An 18,073-nucleotide genomic window follows, 5' to 3' on the forward strand; every position below is an offset into this window, starting at 1 on the left:
CTTTTTTTCTGCACACTCTTGAATACTGTGCTAATAGCAGAAAGTTTTGTTCAAGCAAATGTGCAGTGCATAGACCTGCCAATGTCCCCTTTGCCTCACACAGCTGATAACGACACCTCGCTAAAGGAAGGACACACGTGGCCCCTGTTAGGAACTGGGCGAAAGAAAGTGCTCTCTGAAACTACTACATGGGAAATAAATAAATAAATAAATAAAAAGAATTTCCAGCCCCTTTTCCGATGCAAACGCCCCCTCCCCTAGCGGCGGAGGCTGCCCGGCATTTCGGGACTTGTAGTTCCCCGCGCTGCGCGACATGGCGGCTCCGCGGGCGCTGGTAGTTTTGGTCGCCACTTTCCTCCTCGCGGCTAGCTCCCGGGCCAGCAAATACTCCCGGGAGGCCAACGAGGGGCTGGCCGCTGCCGGGGCCAAGCGGCGGGAGACCGGGGAGTTCCGTGTGGTGAGGCTGAACCAGGTTTGGGAGAAGGCGCAGAGGGTGAGTGGGGTCCGCGGCGGTACGAGGGGGGGATGGCGGGGGTCGGGGCCGGCCGCGGCGGCTGGAGCGGGGCGGGGCGGGGCGGCCGGAGGAGAAAACCCGGGGACTCCCGGATAAAATCCCGGCCGTGCTTCGCTAGACCCTCGGCGTGGGGTCAGGCCTTGGGGTGCCGTGGTGTGTCCACTGGTTTTAGGCCTGGCTGCCCCTGGTGGGCACCTCGGAGCAGCAGCCGCAGCGCCCCGTCCCCTGGGGATCCTGCGGTTTTCTCGCAGGTGTCTCGTTTCTCTTTTCTGTCGCGTGTACCTGTGTTATAGGAGTATGCCTGCCCGTCATTATATCCAGTGTATTGCCAGCAAGTGGAAGACAGTGAAGTCCCTCAGGTACCAGGGAGGATCTCAGACTGACCCCTATACCTGTACCCTGAATGCATTAACTCTTTTAATGGCCACGTTGTGTTCATCCTGTCCTGCTGGAAGGTAGCGGCTAGAGTACAGAACTAGTGAGATGATTAGTCATTTCCTTTCCTTTACAATTAATAGCAAACTTTTTACTCCCAGAACATCAGAACACAATTCCGCTGAGCAAAGCAGTGTTACTTGTGACCACCACAGCACTGACACTCTGGCTGTCCAGGTCAGCCTGCTCCAGAAAAACAAATGAGTAGCTGACTAAAGTTTAGGGTTGTTTGTTTGCTTGTTTGTTTTTAGCACATAAAAGTAATAACTAAACTGGTTTCTGTTAAGTGCTTAGCTTTTATCAAACAGTTCTCCAAAAGTAGTAGTAAATAAGAGTAATAAGAGTATAGAGAGGCTTTAGTAGCAGAGGGTTCAGAAGTTTTAGTATGTTCTATAATTTTTTTTATTTATCTATGATTCTAACCACTCTAAACTTGGTAAGTTATTCCAGTAAGCTAAGTGCAAGATACAGAGAGAAACTTGGTGTAAAAAATTGCAATAATTAAGTAGTCTTGTGTCTCTGAATGTACTAGAACAGACTAAACTGAAACCAGAAACAATAACGTACATAGGTTCGTAAATTCCTGTCTAAAGGAATGTAGTGCAGTAACACACTTATGACATTTTTCCGAGTTATTTTCAAATAACCTGCTAACAGCCAGATGAATGGCTGTCTTTTCAGTAGCATCAGTTTAAACATCCATTTCTGGTGTTGAAAAATAATACCGAGTTCTGAATCTGTGTTTATTAAAAATCCTGGATTCTCACAGGAAATGAGAATTTTTGTATTCTTTAAATTGATTTTAATGGGAAAAAAAATCCTGCAAATACATATATCCTAGGACAGATAAGCCTGGCTGGTTCAGAGCTGGATCCAACCTCCCAGGAGCTGGCTGCTCGGGGACCTGAGGTAGATCAACTGGGAGAGCTCAGGCAGAACGCCATTGGAAGTCATGCTGCTAGCACGTTTTTGATTGCCGCTCTTCTCCAGGCTTTTCTTCACCCCACCTTCTTGTTATAAACACACATGCAAGAAGTTCTTTAGCTTTAATATGATTTGTGTCATTTCTCTGTTTTAAAGTGAATAACTGAAGTGCCAAATTTGAACATTTTGGCTCATCTTACAGCAATACCGCTTAGCCAACTGCATGTTAGTCATAGTCTTTGTTCCTGTTTTCTCTGTGTATTTCACAAAATTTCAAGCTGACCTATCATGCATTTAAATCTTCTTTTTTTTTTTTTTTTTCTTCAGTATCTTCCCTTTTTCTTCTGTTATGTTGGAAGGGAATATCTCCAGGTTTTCTATGTGCATAATGTGCATAAGCCATGTTGAGAAGTGATCTGGGTAAACTGTGTGCTTTGTTTCTAGTAAAAGTTGAGATAAAGTGGTTCTGTGACCTGTAAGGCCATCATCAATGTCCTGCTAGTCTGCAAAACCGTACTGACAAAATTTACCGACTCAATTGAACTGTGAGGTTAGAAAACTGTGAGGTTAGAAAGTGGTCCACGAGAAAGGTTGTGTGGGGGCAATGGCACATTATTTGAGAAGTTTGGTCATAACTGCATTTTGTGAATTATTGGAATGGAATGGATTTAATTCTCTGACTTAAATTTAAATCTAAACGAAGCTAAGAAAGGGGAACAACAGGTTAATTATTTTTTCTTTCATATTCCTTGTCATTGATACTGGGCATTTTTACAATAGGGTTGTTTTCAGAAGACAGTCCCATTAAAAGAGGGGGAAAATCCCATTTAAATATTACTTGAAGGAACTTGCAAGAAAGATAGAACTTTTTAACCCCTGCACAATTTCACTGTTGTCAACATAGCTAAAGAGCTGAGAGAGAAGGCTACGTTATCACAGTCTGTTAACATTAATATGCAGAGGGCATAGCCATGTTCACAGACAAGAGATGTATGAATGCTGTCGCTCATACCTTCAGACCCATGTAGGGGTAAAAAGAAACAAATGCTGTGCTATACTGGCTACGTGTGCTGTACTGGCTTCTAAGGTAACTTTGCAGCAAGAGATGACACCATATAACTGAAAACAAACCATTCTCTGTTCTCCTTAGCTTCATCTCTCTGCTGTGAAACTGGCAGAGCTGCACAGTGATCTAAAAATACAAGAAAAGGATGAGCTAAGCTGGAAAAAACTGAAGGCTGAAGGGCTAGATGAAGACGGAGAAAAAGAAGCCAAGCTTAGACGCAATTTGAATGGTAAGGTACATCTTTGCAGAAGAGGTTTAAGCTTTGCATCAAATATATATATGGTTAGACACCTGTGTAAGTGTTTGAACCATTAAATACTAGGTTGTCTTTCAAGATGCTGAGCGTGCAGCAGTTCTTTGGAGGTGAGTAGGGAACTGCAAGTGGATAACAGCTTCCTTTGCTCCTGGTGTTTTCAGAAGTCATTATACCTGGGGCCTTTGTGTCTTAAACTGTTAGCCTCTCCACTCTAAGCTGCAAAATCCAGCTCTGGAAGTTAAGGATGCAGCCTATCATCTTCCATACACCCATAGTTGGTTTTAATGTGTCTTCTATTCCCCGTGCAGTCATTATGACAAAGTATGGAATGAATGGAAAGAAGGACTCTCAACTAGTCGATACCAACTACATTAAAGATGGTACAGAAAGCGATACACTGGATGATCCAAGACTGGAAAAATTATGGAGCAAGGTGGGTAAAATTTCCAGGAATTGCCATGTTGGAAATCTGTGTTTTCTTCTCTTCTGAGTGCTCTCATATTTGGAACTGAATAGGTTTACTGCTTTGTTTTTTAAGTACTGGCCAAGCTGCTGTGCTCTGTAGCTCAGATCTTTGTGCATTAAGGGCATCCCACCTGCATCCAGGTCACTAGATGTGGCAGGTGCTCTTTGCCAAAGAAAACACCCACAGCAGTCATGGAGGATAAGATCATAGAATCATCCTGAGTTGGAAGGCACCCACTATGATCCTCGTGTCCAACTCCTGGCTCCACACAGGGCTACCTAAAAATTCAACCATGTCTGAGAGCATTGTCCAAACACTTCTTGAACTCCAGCAGCTCGGTGTTCTGACCACTGCCCTGGGGAGCCTGTCCCAGTGCCCAGCCACCCTCTAGGTGCAGAACCTTTCCCTAACACCCAGCCTGACCCTCTCCTGTCTCACCTCTGTGCTGTTCCCTTGGGCCCTGTCACTGACCCCAGAAGGCAGAGATCTGCATCTGTCCTTCTGTGGCCCTGGCTCCGTTAAAGATGAACACAATTCTTCCTCAAATTTCACTAAATTCATGATTTCTCTTTGTTTTGTTTGTTTGTTTTGTTGTTGTGTTTTTTTTTTCCTGTTTTTCTTCTTGTCCTTTCTGGGCTTTTTTAAAAATTATACATTTAAAATATAACTTATTAGTGGAATTTTTAGAAAGGTGTTTGGGGGGTGTTAAATAAGAACTTAACCAACGTGGTATTCAAATGAAACGTTCCAGGATTTGCATTCATGCATAAAAAGTAGAAAGTGTATGGTCTATTTGGGCAGTTAAGACTGGCAAAGTAATTTACAAAAATGAGATAATGCAGTTTTTAGAAACAAGTAGATAAAGCAAAGAATTCTTAGAGTTGGGTAATGTGGTGGTAGCAAAGCAGAGAAAAAGATTTGCTGGGTTTTAAAATGTTACTGTAACTACATGCAGCTCTGGCAAGGAACATGATGTCATGCACTCTGGGGAACAATAAAGTGCATCACTTAGAAATATTCCCTAAGCAAAAAAAAAGAGTTGGGATTGCATAAGTATCAAAAATGTTCACTTTTTGGTCATACATTGCAGGAAGTATGTCACTAGAATTGTGTGTTGTGTGCCAGCTGTCTGACCAGTGCTTCCCTCGTTGCTAAAAAGTAGTCCTGAGAGAAACAAATCACTGCAGAGTATGGTAGTGATAAAATCTTCACTGGCCAGTAGAATAAGATTTCTTGAGTAAAGACTGTGCTTAATATCATACTGCAGTCCTCATTCAAACAGTTGGTTGCATATGTGTCTCCACGGCCCTTACTTATTGATCAAATTGTTTTCCACAGAATAGAAATGACAGAGGCTTTTCACTGGGTAGGCCATAGCAAGTCTGGCTTTGAAGGTCTGAAGCAAACTTCTTTGGGATATGATTAAAGCCACTATGTCCCATCATGTCTAAATCCTGCCGTCATACTAATACAAAGAGGTTCAAAACAAAAGATCTTAAAGAAAAGATGGGCTTAATAATTTTCTAAATATCGTGGGAAGTGGGATGTTTTGATAGGTGAGTGCATGTCAGAGCATTTGGCCTGGGAAATATAATGAGTTCACGTTTCTTTCAGGCCAAGACCTCTGGGAAGTTCTCTGATGAGGAATTGGATAAGCTTTGGCGAGAGTTTAAGCACCACAAAGAAAAGATTCGTGAATACAATATTCTGCTAGAGACCGTGAGCAGAACAGAAGGTGTCTGAACATTTGTCTGATGCTTTGGGATCAGTACAACTGTTTCTCTGTCCACTGCCTCCATTGTTTCCAAGTTTCTTTGAAACTCCTTAAGTCTGACATTTCTGCCAGAACTGCTTTGCAGATGCTGACATTCCCAGATACTTGCCAGGTTTAGTTCTGCATTTGCTGCCAAAAGTCTTGCAAGCTAATGAAAGCGTTGCCATTTCAGTTTTCTGATTCTTGCTTATGTTACAAGCAGGGAAGACATCATCAGATTACCAATGGTGGCTGTTGTAGTTTACTAGAAATTAAGCAGTAAGCACTGCTGCAAAATGTGATCCTAAATCTACAGAATATGCATGTTTTATCTCAGTAGTGGGAGCCCAAGAGGATATGTATCTTTGGCACTGAGCTTCATGCTAAAGCACTGAGGAGCTGAATCCAGTTTGCTGTACTAATCCTAGCAAAAATTCTGTTAGAGCCAAAGTTTTCTAAAGCTCACAGGCAGCGTGACATTCTCATTGTAGAGCTGAAGCTGCTGGAAGTCGTTTCAACACTGGATGTCCCGACTGGCTCAAGAAATGTCTGGGTGAAGGGCATGGGATGTATCAGCCATATCTATCGCATTTTCTTGGGATATTGCTAGCCTAAGAAAATAAGAACATTCCCTTACTAAAACTGTGACTGGTAGTCATAAGAGGTAAAAGGCATTTCTGTAATAGCACCCTCCGGAGCACTGAGGAGCATTGATCATAGTATTAACCCGCAAATGGAGTTATTGCTTCTCAGAGTCTAGTGTCAGTGCTTTATTATACTCAACTCAGATGCTGAGAACTGATAATATTTTATTTTCTCCAGATTTGAGGGATTTCTGGGGCTTTAGGCCTATCAGGATTTGACCCAGAATCAATAACACTTTTATATTTCAACAGATATCCACAAAAATGTCATCAACCCATCTGAAGAGAACCTGGTGAAAGAGGAAATCTTGCACAACAAACACAGAGAGCTCAAAGACAAGCTAAGAAGCATCAATCAGGGATTTGAGCGTTTGCGAAAAGTCAGTCACCAGGGATATGATGCCACCAGTGGTATGATACAGTATTTTTTTTTATGTTTATTTGGTATCAATTTCATTTTTTAAAAAATCAATGGGAAAGTAATGATTATTTAGTGTCACAGTACATGGTGTTGCTACTAAGAGCTGAAAAGATAGAGCCAGGTTGTTCTATTTACAAGCTGACACTAAAAGCCTAATGTAAGGAGAGCAACAACCTGTAAAGAGTGTAGTTCTGTATTCCATGCCCACATGGGAAGGGATATTACGCCTTCTGTAACAGGAAGACAGATATATGAGACAATATGCAGGGCAAACAACACCATTATTCAGTTTCTAGGGTTTGGGGTTTTTTTGCTTTTTAAAAAATACTTCCTACAATGCTATAGTTCTAAGTTAAGTACTTGGATTTTTTCTCCCTTTTCCTCCATATAGACATATTAGTAATGCAGTGTTTAGTGTATCCTTTTGTATGTGTGTGCAAAGGGACACTCATCATGCACAGGAGGTGGGCATAAAGGCATTATGTCTGGATTTTCATTCAGTGATATGTGTTTCTTTAGAATTTGAAGAACCAAGGGTGATCGATTTGTGGGACATGGCGAAATCAGCCAATTTCACTGAGAAAGAACTTGAATCTTTTCGGGTATGTAGAATCTCGTATGGAAAGCTATTTTCCCACTTAAATGTTCTGTGTTACACTTAATGCAGTCACTTCTATCTTGCTCTTCTATCAGACGCCAAATAACAATCTTTGATCAGGATATTTGAAATATACGAAACTAGTCATGTGTATGGTTCCATTATAATCAGCAAAACGGAAGTGTCGTCTTACTTACTCACATGTAGCCCAATGCCCAATTCTCTTGCATTACAAAAGAAGCAACTGTGTTTTAATTACACTACATGCAGTGGCCCTGCTTTTACAAGTGTCAGAGGAAAGCCTGCTGAAGTCTCCAGCAAGGCTTCTACTAACCTCAGTAAGATGTTTTTGTCAGAATTTTACAGTAGCGTAAGAGGTAAATTTTGCCTTCATATCTGCCCCAGCGAAAAGAAAAACTCTATTCCAACAGTAAGAATACATAAACTTTTATTTGATATTCACTGCTGTCATCTCCTAGCACCTCAAAGACATCAGCAGTCTCAAACTGAGGTCTCTGCAGCAAGTTGTTTTCAACATCTTCCTTCAAAACTGGGTGTCCGGGTGGTGGTGATAATGTATTGTACAGACATTCTTAAGAAGCAAAGAACTGAAAAACTTACAGTGCCAAATTCACTAAAACAGTATTTAGGGATGTTTTGCAATAAAAGAGAGGAAAGAGGATACTGTGAAGCTGTTTGTATTTATTGTCTTAGGAGGAGCTGAAACACTTTGAAGCAAAAATTGAGAAACACCATCACTACCAGAAACAACTAGAGATTTCACACGAGAAACTGAAACATGTAGAGGGAACTGGAGATAAGGAACATCTGAACAGAAATAGAGAGAAATATGCCATGCTGGAAGAAAAAACAAAAGAGCTTGGATATAAGGTATGTATAAATCCAACATACATACATGTTGAAAATTTAACTCAGTAGCAGAGGGAATGCCAATTATCCAGTGCTGATTTTTCATGCAATGTGAATGACTTTAAGAGTGGGAGGTTAAGGCACACCTGTGCTCCATGTTTATTACAGGATACACAATTGTTTTTATAAACTAATTCTAAAATGCCTGAAAACTCCCTAGTCTCAGCCCTTCCTAAAAGCTGAGTACTTTTGTCACAAGTACTGATAGCAAACTCTGAATATATTATATTAATTTATTTACTTTTTCATCATTATTCATTGTCTTATTAAAATTTGTTTTCTTTGTTTTGTTTTCCTGCTAGGTAAAGAAGCACTTGCAAGACTTATCCAGCAGAATCTCTCAAGGTCTTCAACACAATGAATTATAAACATCTGTTCTCCTTCATGGGATCCATCTATGAACACAAAACAAATAATGGTGGTTTTTCTTTCTGAACAGGATCCACAAAGCTGTCTTTCTGAAATACTAAGGGTTGAAGAAGGTTGTCCTGTAAGAAAACTTCTTTTTTTTGGTCCACTTAGTTTTGTATTTGCACTATTAAATTAAATGACTACATTAGAAATTTAAGTTGCACATCTTGGATCATGTAAATCATACACGTGTATCAAGTAACAGCTTTTGAAATAAGTAGCCATTTCAAAAGGAAACACGTGTGAACTTCCAGAACATTCCTGGTAGTAGAAAAAAATACAAATCTTGTAATTAGTTAAGGTATTCTGATAAATAAAAGCAAGCACTGAGGTACGGGACATTAAAACAGAGGTCAGAGAAGTTTTTTATTTCCATGTTTGACTTAATGACTTTCCTACTGAAGGTAACTAAAATATTTCTACTGAGTTGAGCAGTAGTTCAGAGCTGCACTGTATATAAATCTTCCATGTGAGATGGGGAGGAGGGATAAGGAGGAAAAAAGTACTGAGGTCAGTTCACAACTTACAGACTAACACATCAGAAATTACTGAATGTAAATGTACAATTGTCATTCATTGTTGCTTGGTTTTGTTACATTTAGTCATTAAAAATCAAGACAGGATACCTGTGAGGTGTGTTTTTTTAATTCCCTCCTGTTCAATGACAAGTATTCAGACTTTTTTCTGAGAACTATGTGTATTGCTTGGAACTAAAGTTCACTCATATACTAGTTTTTAAGACAGGAAGAGTAGTTTTGCGCCACAAGAATGTGTTTCTGTATTCTGAATAGGTGGACGGCTTTCTAAAGCAGCTTGTCTCTTGAGTACGTACTCCAGTAAAATCTCCAGCAAAGGTTATTATCACTTTGCCTTTAACTCTGTTGGTAAAGATTAGCCACCTGGGTTGAAATTTTCTACAGTACTAATGCTGACCCTTTTGTTCTAAGGAATGTTTCACGTGTAGCTGCACCAGCAACAAGGCTAAGGCAAAGGTCCTGTGTAGGTAAATCATTACAGCTACTTGGTTGAGAAGCTCATTCACTCACATATTGCGGAGCTGTAGCATGCCACGTGAGGAGACTGTCTTCAAGACTTGCTTGCTATACCTATTCTGTGAGAAATAGCAAAAAGATGGTCAGTCAGAATCAGCCACTGTGTGTGTTACTTAGATAAGTCCTCCGTCCATGGTGGGTTAAATGTAGGATGATTGTGCATGTAAAGATTATTCTATAACGTGCAAGTGACCTGAACTGAAACAGTGGTAGCAGTCCTACTTTGAGATCCTGAATGTCTTATGTTGCATCAGTAAGCAATTTTTTTTTCTTTACCATTTTTGTTTTAATGTAAGATGTTACTTATATTCCAGAGAACCATAGCCCATCACTAGAAACACAGGCTTAGTATTAATAGTAGCAGTGAGTCAGTTAGTTCTTAATAATAGTATAATTTGAACATATGCACTATGTACATCCACAGAGGAAAGGAACTAAGCAAGCACCGACATCTGAAAAGTTCTACGTTCAGAGTTAATACCTGCTTGTGTTTGAATCAAGTGATAAAATGCTAGCTGGGTTGTATGTGAATGGAAAAAAAGCTTTTACTGAAGTGGGTTCAGAGGCTCCTGCTGGTGGAAACCTGTTGCATGAGGGGAAAAGCAATGATCAGTATCTCAGCCTTCACTGAAGGAGGGCAGAGAAGCTGTATACTCTGCACGAGAACATACATCACAAAGCTGGGTTTCACCTTTGGGGTGTACCTGAAATCGAATATGCTTTCTGAAGAGTTCTTGAAGAATTTTGGAACAGTAGAAGGTGCTGGCTTCACAGAACACGTAACTGGGGTCAGAGCAGCAGTGGTGATGGCTGTCTCTGAGTGCACAGCTGCTTCATCAGGCTAGCAGCTGCTGCCCTGGTGGGAAGGCACTCCCTGTAAACAGAGCTGATGGCTATACCACCACGGTGATCAGACTCAAAGGCCAGGTAAGCTCCAGCAGAAAGAGCACTTGGCAAGTGCTTCAAAGTACAAGACACCAACAATATATTTACATATCGCTGTAATTTAAAATTAGAAACAAGACATAGATCATCAATGGCACAGATTGGAGATTGGGATTAGTACAGTCACAGAATCACAGAATCACAGAATTTCTAGGTTGGAAGAGACCTCAAGGTCATCGAGTCCAACCTCCAACCTAACGCTAACAGCCCTCCACTAAACCATATCCCTAAGCTCTACATCTAAACGTCTTTTGAAGACTTCCAAGGATGGTGACTCCACCACTTCCCTGGGCAGCCTGTTCCAATGCCTCACAACCCTTTCAGTGAAGAAGTTCTTCCTAACATCTAGCCTAAAACTCCCCTGGCTCAACTTAAACCCATTCCCCCTCGTCCTGTCACCAGGCACGTGGGAGAACAGGCCAACCCCCACCTCGCTACAGCCTCCCTTGAGGTACCTAAAAAGAGCGATAAGGTCGCCCCTGAGCCTCCTCTTCTCCAGGCTGAACAAGCCCAGCTCCCTCAGCCGCTCCTCGTAGGACTTGTTCTCCAGGCCCCTCACCAGCTTCGTCGCCCTTCTCTGCACCCGCTCAAGCACCTCGATGTCCTTCTTGTAGCGAGGGGCCCAAAACTGAACACAGTACTCGAGGTGCGGCCTCACCAGAGCTGAGTACAGGGGGACGATCACCTCCCTAGCCCTGCTGGTCACGCTGTTCCTAATACAAGCCAGGATGCCGTTGGCCTTCTTGGCCACCTGAGCACACTGCTGGCTCATATTCAGCCGACTGTCCACCATCACTCCCAGGTCCTTCTCTGCCTGGCAGCTTTCCAACCATTCCTCTCCCAGCCTGTAGCTCTGCTTGGGGTTATTGCGCCCCAGGTGCAGGACCCGGCACTTGGCCTTGTTAAACTTCATGCAGTTGACCTCAGCCCATCGGTCCAGCCTATCCAGATCCTCCTGCAGAGCTTTCCTACCTTCAAGCAGATCGACACACGCACCTAACTTGGTGTCATCTGCGAACTTACTGAGGGTGCACTCGATGCCCTCGTCCAGATCATCGATGAAGATATTAAAGAGGACCGGCCCCAGCACCGAGCCCTGGGGGACGCCACTAGTGACTGGCCTCCAACTGGACTTGGCTCCATTCACCACGACTCTTTGGGCCCGGCTATCCAGCCAGTTTCTAACCCAACGAAGCGTGCGCCAGTCCAAGCCAAGAGCAGCCAGTTTCTTGAGGAGAATGCTGTGGGAGACGGTGTCAAAAGCCTTGCTGAAGTCAAGGTAGACCACATCCACAGCCTTTCCCTCATCCACCCAGCGCGTCACTCTGTCATAGAAGGAGATCAGGTTCGTCAGGCATGACCTGCCTTTCATAAAGCCATGCTGACTGGGCCTGATCGCCTGCTTCCCCTTCAAGTGCTGCATGATGACTCTCAGGAGGATCTGCTCCATGAGCTTTCCTGGCACTGAGGTCAAACTGACAGGCCTGTAGTTTCCTGGGTCAGCCCTCCGGCCCTTCTTGTAGATGGGCGTCACGTTTGCTAGCCGCCAGTCGATTGGGACCTCCCCCGATAGCCAGGACTGTTGATAAATGATGGACAGCGGCTTGGCCAGCTCCTCTGCCAGTTCCCTCAGTACCCTTGGGTGGATCCCATCTGGCCCCATCGACTTGTGCACATCTAAGTGCCGTAGTAGGTCACCAACCAGTTCTTCATGGATAATGAGGGCCACATCCTGCTCCCCATCCCCTTCCACCAGCTCAGGGTACTGAGTATCCAGAGAACAACCGGTATTGCCGCTAAAGACTGAGGCAAAGAAGGCATTGAGCACCTCCGCCTTTTCCTCATCTCTTGTAACTAAGTTTCCCCCCGCATCCAGTAAAGGATGGAGATTCTCCTTAGTCCTCCTTTTTGTGTTGATGTATTTATAGAAACGTTTTTTGTTATCTTTAACGGCAGTAGCCAGATTGAGCTCCAGATGAGCTTTGGCCTTCCTAATTTTGTCCCTGCACAGCCTCGCTACTTCTTTAAAGTCCTCCTTAGTGGCCTGCCCACTTTTCCAAAGCTTATAAACCCTCTTTTTCCTCCTAAGATCAAGCCACAATTCTCTGTTGAGCCAGGCCGGTCTTCTTCCCCGCCAGCTCGTCTTTGGGCACGTGGGAACAGACCGTTCCTGCGCCATTAAGACTTCCCTCTTGAAGAGCGCCCAGCCTTCCTGGACCCCTCTGCCCTTCAGAACCGCCTCCCAAGGGACTCCACCAACCAGTGTCCTGAGCAGCTCAAAGTCAGCCCTCCGAAAGTCCAATACAGCGGTTTTACTGGTCCCCTTCCTGGCCTCGCCAAGAATAGTGAACTCCACCATTGCGTGGTCACTCTGCCCTAGACAGCTCCCGACGATCACGTCCTCCACCAGTCCTTCTCTGTTTGTGAAGAGAAGGTCTAGCGGGGCACCTCCCCTGGTAGGCTCACTAACCAGCTGCGTCAGGAAGCTATCTTCCACGCTCTCCAGAAACCTCCTAGACTGCTTTCTCAGGGCTGTGTTGTGCTTCCAGGATATGTCAGGGAAGTTGAAGTCCCCCACGAGTACAAGAGCTGATGATTTTGCAACCTCTGTCAGCTGCCTGTAGAATTCCTCATCCGTCTCCTCATCCTGGTTCGGCGGTCTATAGCAGACCCCGACCAGGACACTAGCCTTGTTGTCCCTGCCGATCCTAACCCAAAGGGACTCGACCTTGTCATTCCCAACCGCGAGTTCTACAGCCTCGAAAGACTCTCTAATATAGAGAGCCACACCACCACCCCTTCTATGCTGCCTGTCCCTTCTATAGAGCTTATAGCCAGGCATTGCAGCACTCCAGTCATGAGACTGGTCCCACCACGTCTCCGTGATGGCAACCAAGTCGTAGCCTGCCTGCCGCACGATGGCTTCCAGCTCCTCCTGTTTGTTACCCATGCTGCGTGCATTGGTGTAGATGCACTTCAGCTGGGCCATTGCCTTATCCTCCGGCCTTGCCATTGTTCCCCCTGGCACAGCCCCAACAATGCTAGCCTCAGCCCCATCCCCCTTCCTACCTAGTTTAAAGCCCTCTCAATGAGCCCTGCCAGTTCCTGGCCCAGGATCCTTTTTCCCCTAAAAGATAGGGACCCGTCTGCGGCCATCAGGCCAGGTGCTGAGTAAAGTGCCCCATGATCAAAAAACCCAAGATTTCTGCGTTGGCACCAGCCCCGGAGCCATGTGTTTAACAGGTGGGCTTTCCGTGTCCTCTCTGAACTCCTCCCTGCCACCATAGGGATGGACGAAAACACCACCTGCACTCCCGCTCCATCCACTAACCGACCCAGCCCCCTAAAGTCCCTTTTGATAGCCTTGAGGCTTCTCTCTTCGATGTTATCACTGCCCGCCTGGACTATCAAAAGGGGGTAATAGTCAGAGGGGCGTACCAGGTTAGGAAGCTTCCTGGCAACGTCCCTGACCCTGGCCCCAGGGAGACAGCAGACTTCCCTACGGGTAGGGTCCGGCCGACAAATAGGGCCCTCTGTTCCCCTAAGAATCGAGTCACCAACAACAATAACCCTCCTGTCTTTTTTGGTGGAGGCAGTCCTGAGGCGCGGAGTCGGCCTCCTCGCTCCAGGCATCCTCCTGGGAACATTTGCTACCTCTTCCTCACACACCGGCCTCTCAATCTCTAGGGCCTCAAACCTGTTGCGTAAGGGCACCTGGGAAGGTGGGGCCGGAAGGGGAGAGCATCGCCTGCGATGTCGAGCAGGGACCTGTTTCCATTCCTCCTCAGCTCCCAGATCCCCTCCCTCTGCCCGACGGGGACAGGGCAGGGGGTCCGCCCCCATTTGGGGAGTCTCACCTCGGCACCTCCCCTTGAGGCCCTGCAGGGAGTTACTCCAGAAGTCTATCTCCCGCTCACACTCCCTGATGGCCCTCAACCTCTCCACCTCCTCCTTGAGCTCCGCCACCATGCGGACCAGGTCATCCACCTGCTCGCACCTCACGCACGCAGTTTCTCTGCCTCCCGCCGATGGCAGCAACAGGCTCAGACACTCCTTGCATCCGGTGACCTGAACTGCGGCATTTTTTAACGGGTAGTCGGTCTGGGTGTGTACCGACTTTCTGGAGAGCGCGCCGTGCCTGGTGGCGACCATTATCGCCTAGTTACGGCTGTTGTTAACGAGGTGTTGTTTGTGTGTAGGGGGAGCGCTCTGCCCTTCCTGCGCGCCCTGCCTGCGCTAACTGCCGCGCTAACTGCCGCGCTAACTGCCGCGCTAACTGCCGCGCTAACTGCCGCGCCACTCCCTCTGACGCGCCACGCCCTGTTTGCCCGCCCTGTTCGCCGCGCTCCTGGTCGCTCGCGCTCCCTAGGGGCTGCTTTTGAAGGGCTGGGGAGGGGGCGCTGCTGGCTCCGCCTTCGCCTCGTCAGCCTCCCTCACGAGGGCTGCCGGGTCCTGGCGGCTCCCTCTAGTAGGCTCGATGCCGGACAAAATTAGCCCTGCCTGGCCCGATCCCCCGCTCCGCTGCAGAACGCGCCTGCCCCGGAGCCGATCGCCTCGGCAAAAAGTCGAGACGATCGGCTCCGGGCAGAAACGAACAGAGCCCCATTCGACCTAACAGAGGGTGAATCTGAACTGGTCTCAGGGTTTAATGTTGAGTACGCCGCAGGCCCCTTTGCTCTGTTTTTCCTAGCCGAATACGCCAACATCATGCTAATAAATACACTTACGGCCATCATCTTCTTAAACCCCAGCGCCCTAGGGCCCTCTCCAGAACTATTCCCCATTATCCTAGCCACAAAGGTCCTCCTGCTATCCTCAGGATTCCTATGGGTCCGAGCCTCCTACCCCCGATTCCGATACGACCAACTAATACACCTTCTATGAAAAAACTTCCTACCCCTCACACTAGCCCTATGCCTCTGACACACTAGCCTACCCATCTGCTACGCAGGCCTACCTCCTTCCATAAGGAAATGTGCCTGAACCCAAAGGGTCACTATGATAAAGTGAACATAGAGGTACAACAGCCCTCTCATTTCCTATTTAACCTTAGAAAAGTAGGAATTGAACCTACACAAGAGAGATCAAAACTCTCTATACTTCCCTTATATTATTTTCTAGTAGAGTCAGCTAATCAAGCTACCGGGCCCATACCCCGGAAATGATGGTTCAACCCCCTCCTCTACTAATGAACCCCCATGCAACCCCAATCCTAGTCCTCAGTCTCATATTAGGCACAACAATCACAATCTCTAGCAACCACTGAGTCCTAGCTTGGACCGGACTAGAAATCAACACACTAGCCATTATCCCCATAATTTCTAAATCCCACCACCCCCGAGCAGTAGAAGCCGCAACAAAATACTTCCTAACACAAGCAGCTGCTTCCGCCCTAGTCCTATTCTCTAGCATAACCAACGCCTGAGCTACCGGCCAGTGAGATATTACACAGCTTAACCACCCAACCTCATGCCTGCTCCTCACAGCAGCAATTGCAATCAAACTGGGCCTAGTCCCATTCCACTTTTGATTCCCAGAGGTCCTACAGGGATCCCCCCTAATAACGGCCCTCCTACTCTCAACCCTCATGAAATTCCCTCCACTAACCCTCCTCGTAATGACATCCAAATCCCTCAACCCATCCCTACTAACTGCCATAGCCCTAGCTTCAGCAGCACTGGGGGGCTGAATAGGGTTAAACCAGACACAAACACGCAAAATCCTAGCCTTCTCATCCATTTCCCACCTAGGCTGAATCGCCATCATCCTAGTCTACAGCCCAAAACTAGCCCTACTTACCTTCTACCTCTACACGATCATGACATCAGCCGTATTCATAGCCCTCAACAAAATTAAAGCCCTCAACCTATCTATAATCCTAACCTCATGGACAAAAACCCCAGTACTAAACGCCACCCTAATGCTAGTCCTACTGTCCCTAGCAGGCCTTCCCCCACTAACAGGGTTCATGCCAAAATGACTTATTATCCAAGAACTAACCAAACAGGAAATAACACCAGCAGCTATAATGATTGCTATGCTATCCCTACTCAGCCTATTTTTCTACCTGCGCCTTGCATATCACTCAACAATTACCCTCCCACCAAACTCCTCCAACCACATGAAACAATGGTACACTAGCAAACCCCCAAGCACACCTACCGCAATCCTCGCCTCACTATCAATCCTCCTACTCCCCCTCTCCCCCATAGTCCACGCTATTGTCTAGAAACTTAGGATAATACCCCTCAAAACCGAAGGCCTTCAAAGCCTTAAATAAGAGTTAAACTCTCTTAGTTTCTGCACTAAGACCAACAGGACACTAACCTGTATCTCCTGAATGCAAACCAGGCGCTTTAATTAAGCTAAAGCCTTCCCTAGACAGACGGGCTTCGATCCCGTAAAGTTTTAGTTAACAGCTAAACGCCTTAGCCCACTGGCTTCTGCCTATAGGCCCCGGCACACTTTCATGTGCATCAATGAGCTTGCAACTCAACATGAACTTCACCACAGGGCCGATAAGAAGAGGAATTGAACCTCTGTAAAAAGGACTACAGCCTAACGCTTTAACACTCAGCCATCTTACCCGTGACCTTCATCAATCGATGATTATTCTCTACCAATCACAAAGACATCGGTACCTTATATCTTATCTTCGGGGCATGAGCCGGAATAATCGGCACAGCACTCAGCCTGCTAATCCGCGCAGAACTAGGCCAACCAGGAACCCTCCTAGGTGATGACCAGATTTACAACGTAATCGTCACCGCCCACGCCTTTGTAATAATCTTCTTCATAGTGATGCCCATCATAATCGGAGGGTTTGGCAACTGATTAGTCCCCCTAATAATCGGCGCCCCCGACATAGCATTCCCACGAATAAACAACATAAGCTTCTGGCTCCTCCCACCCTCATTCCTCCTCCTACTCGCCTCATCCACCGTAGAAGCTGGCGCCGGCACAGGCTGAACCGTGTACCCACCTCTAGCAGGCAACCTAGCTCACGCTGGAGCCTCAGTAGACCTGGCCATTTTCTCGCTCCACTTAGCCGGTGTTTCCTCTATTCTCGGAGCCATTAACTTCATCACCACAGCCATCAACATAAAACCCCCCGCACTCTCACAATACCAGACCCCACTCTTTGTCTGATCCGTCCTAATCACCGCTATTCTGCTCCTCCTATCACTACCCGTCCTCGCCGCTGGCATCACAATACTACTAACCGACCGAAACCTAAACACCACATTCTTTGACCCCGCCGGAGGAGGCGACCCAATCCTGTACCAACACCTATTCTGATTCTTCGGCCATCCGGAAGTCTACATCTTAATCCTCCCAGGATTCGGGATTATCTCCCACGTGGTTACATACTACTCAGGCAAAAAAGAGCCCTTCGGCTATATAGGAATAGTCTGAGCCATACTATCCATTGGCTTTCTAGGGTTCATCGTCTGAGCCCACCACATGTTCACCGTAGGGATAGACGTTGACACCCGAGCCTACTTCACATCTGCCACCATAATCATCGCCATCCCCACCGGAATTAAAGTATTCAGCTGACTCGCCACCCTACACGGAGGAACAATCAAATGAGACCCCCCAATACTTTGAGCCCTAGGATTTATCTTCCTATTCACCATCGGAGGCTTAACAGGAAT

At 46.1% G+C, this 18,073-nt stretch overlaps 1 protein-coding gene across 1 annotated transcript; it reads left to right on the forward strand.

Moving 5' to 3' along the window:
* Nucleotides 1-284: 284 nt before the first annotated feature.
* LRPAP1 (LDL receptor related protein associated protein 1) lies at nucleotides 285-9,176 on the forward strand. Its single transcript, XM_082760086.1, has 8 exons — nucleotides 285-493; nucleotides 3,024-3,168; nucleotides 3,504-3,628; nucleotides 5,276-5,396; nucleotides 6,311-6,469; nucleotides 6,999-7,081; nucleotides 7,792-7,968; nucleotides 8,310-9,176. The coding sequence occupies exons 1-8, from the start codon at nucleotides 314-316 to the stop codon at nucleotides 8,373-8,375; spliced, it is 1,056 nt and encodes a 351-aa protein (XP_082616212.1). The 5' UTR covers nucleotides 285-313; the 3' UTR covers nucleotides 8,376-9,176.
* The last annotated feature ends 8,897 nt before the right edge of the window (nucleotides 9,177-18,073 follow it).

The sequence above is a fragment of the Aythya marila genome (genome assembly GCF_965140915.1).
Source record: "Aythya marila genome assembly, chromosome: 4".
Lineage (NCBI taxonomy): Eukaryota > Metazoa > Chordata > Aves > Anseriformes > Anatidae > Aythya > Aythya marila.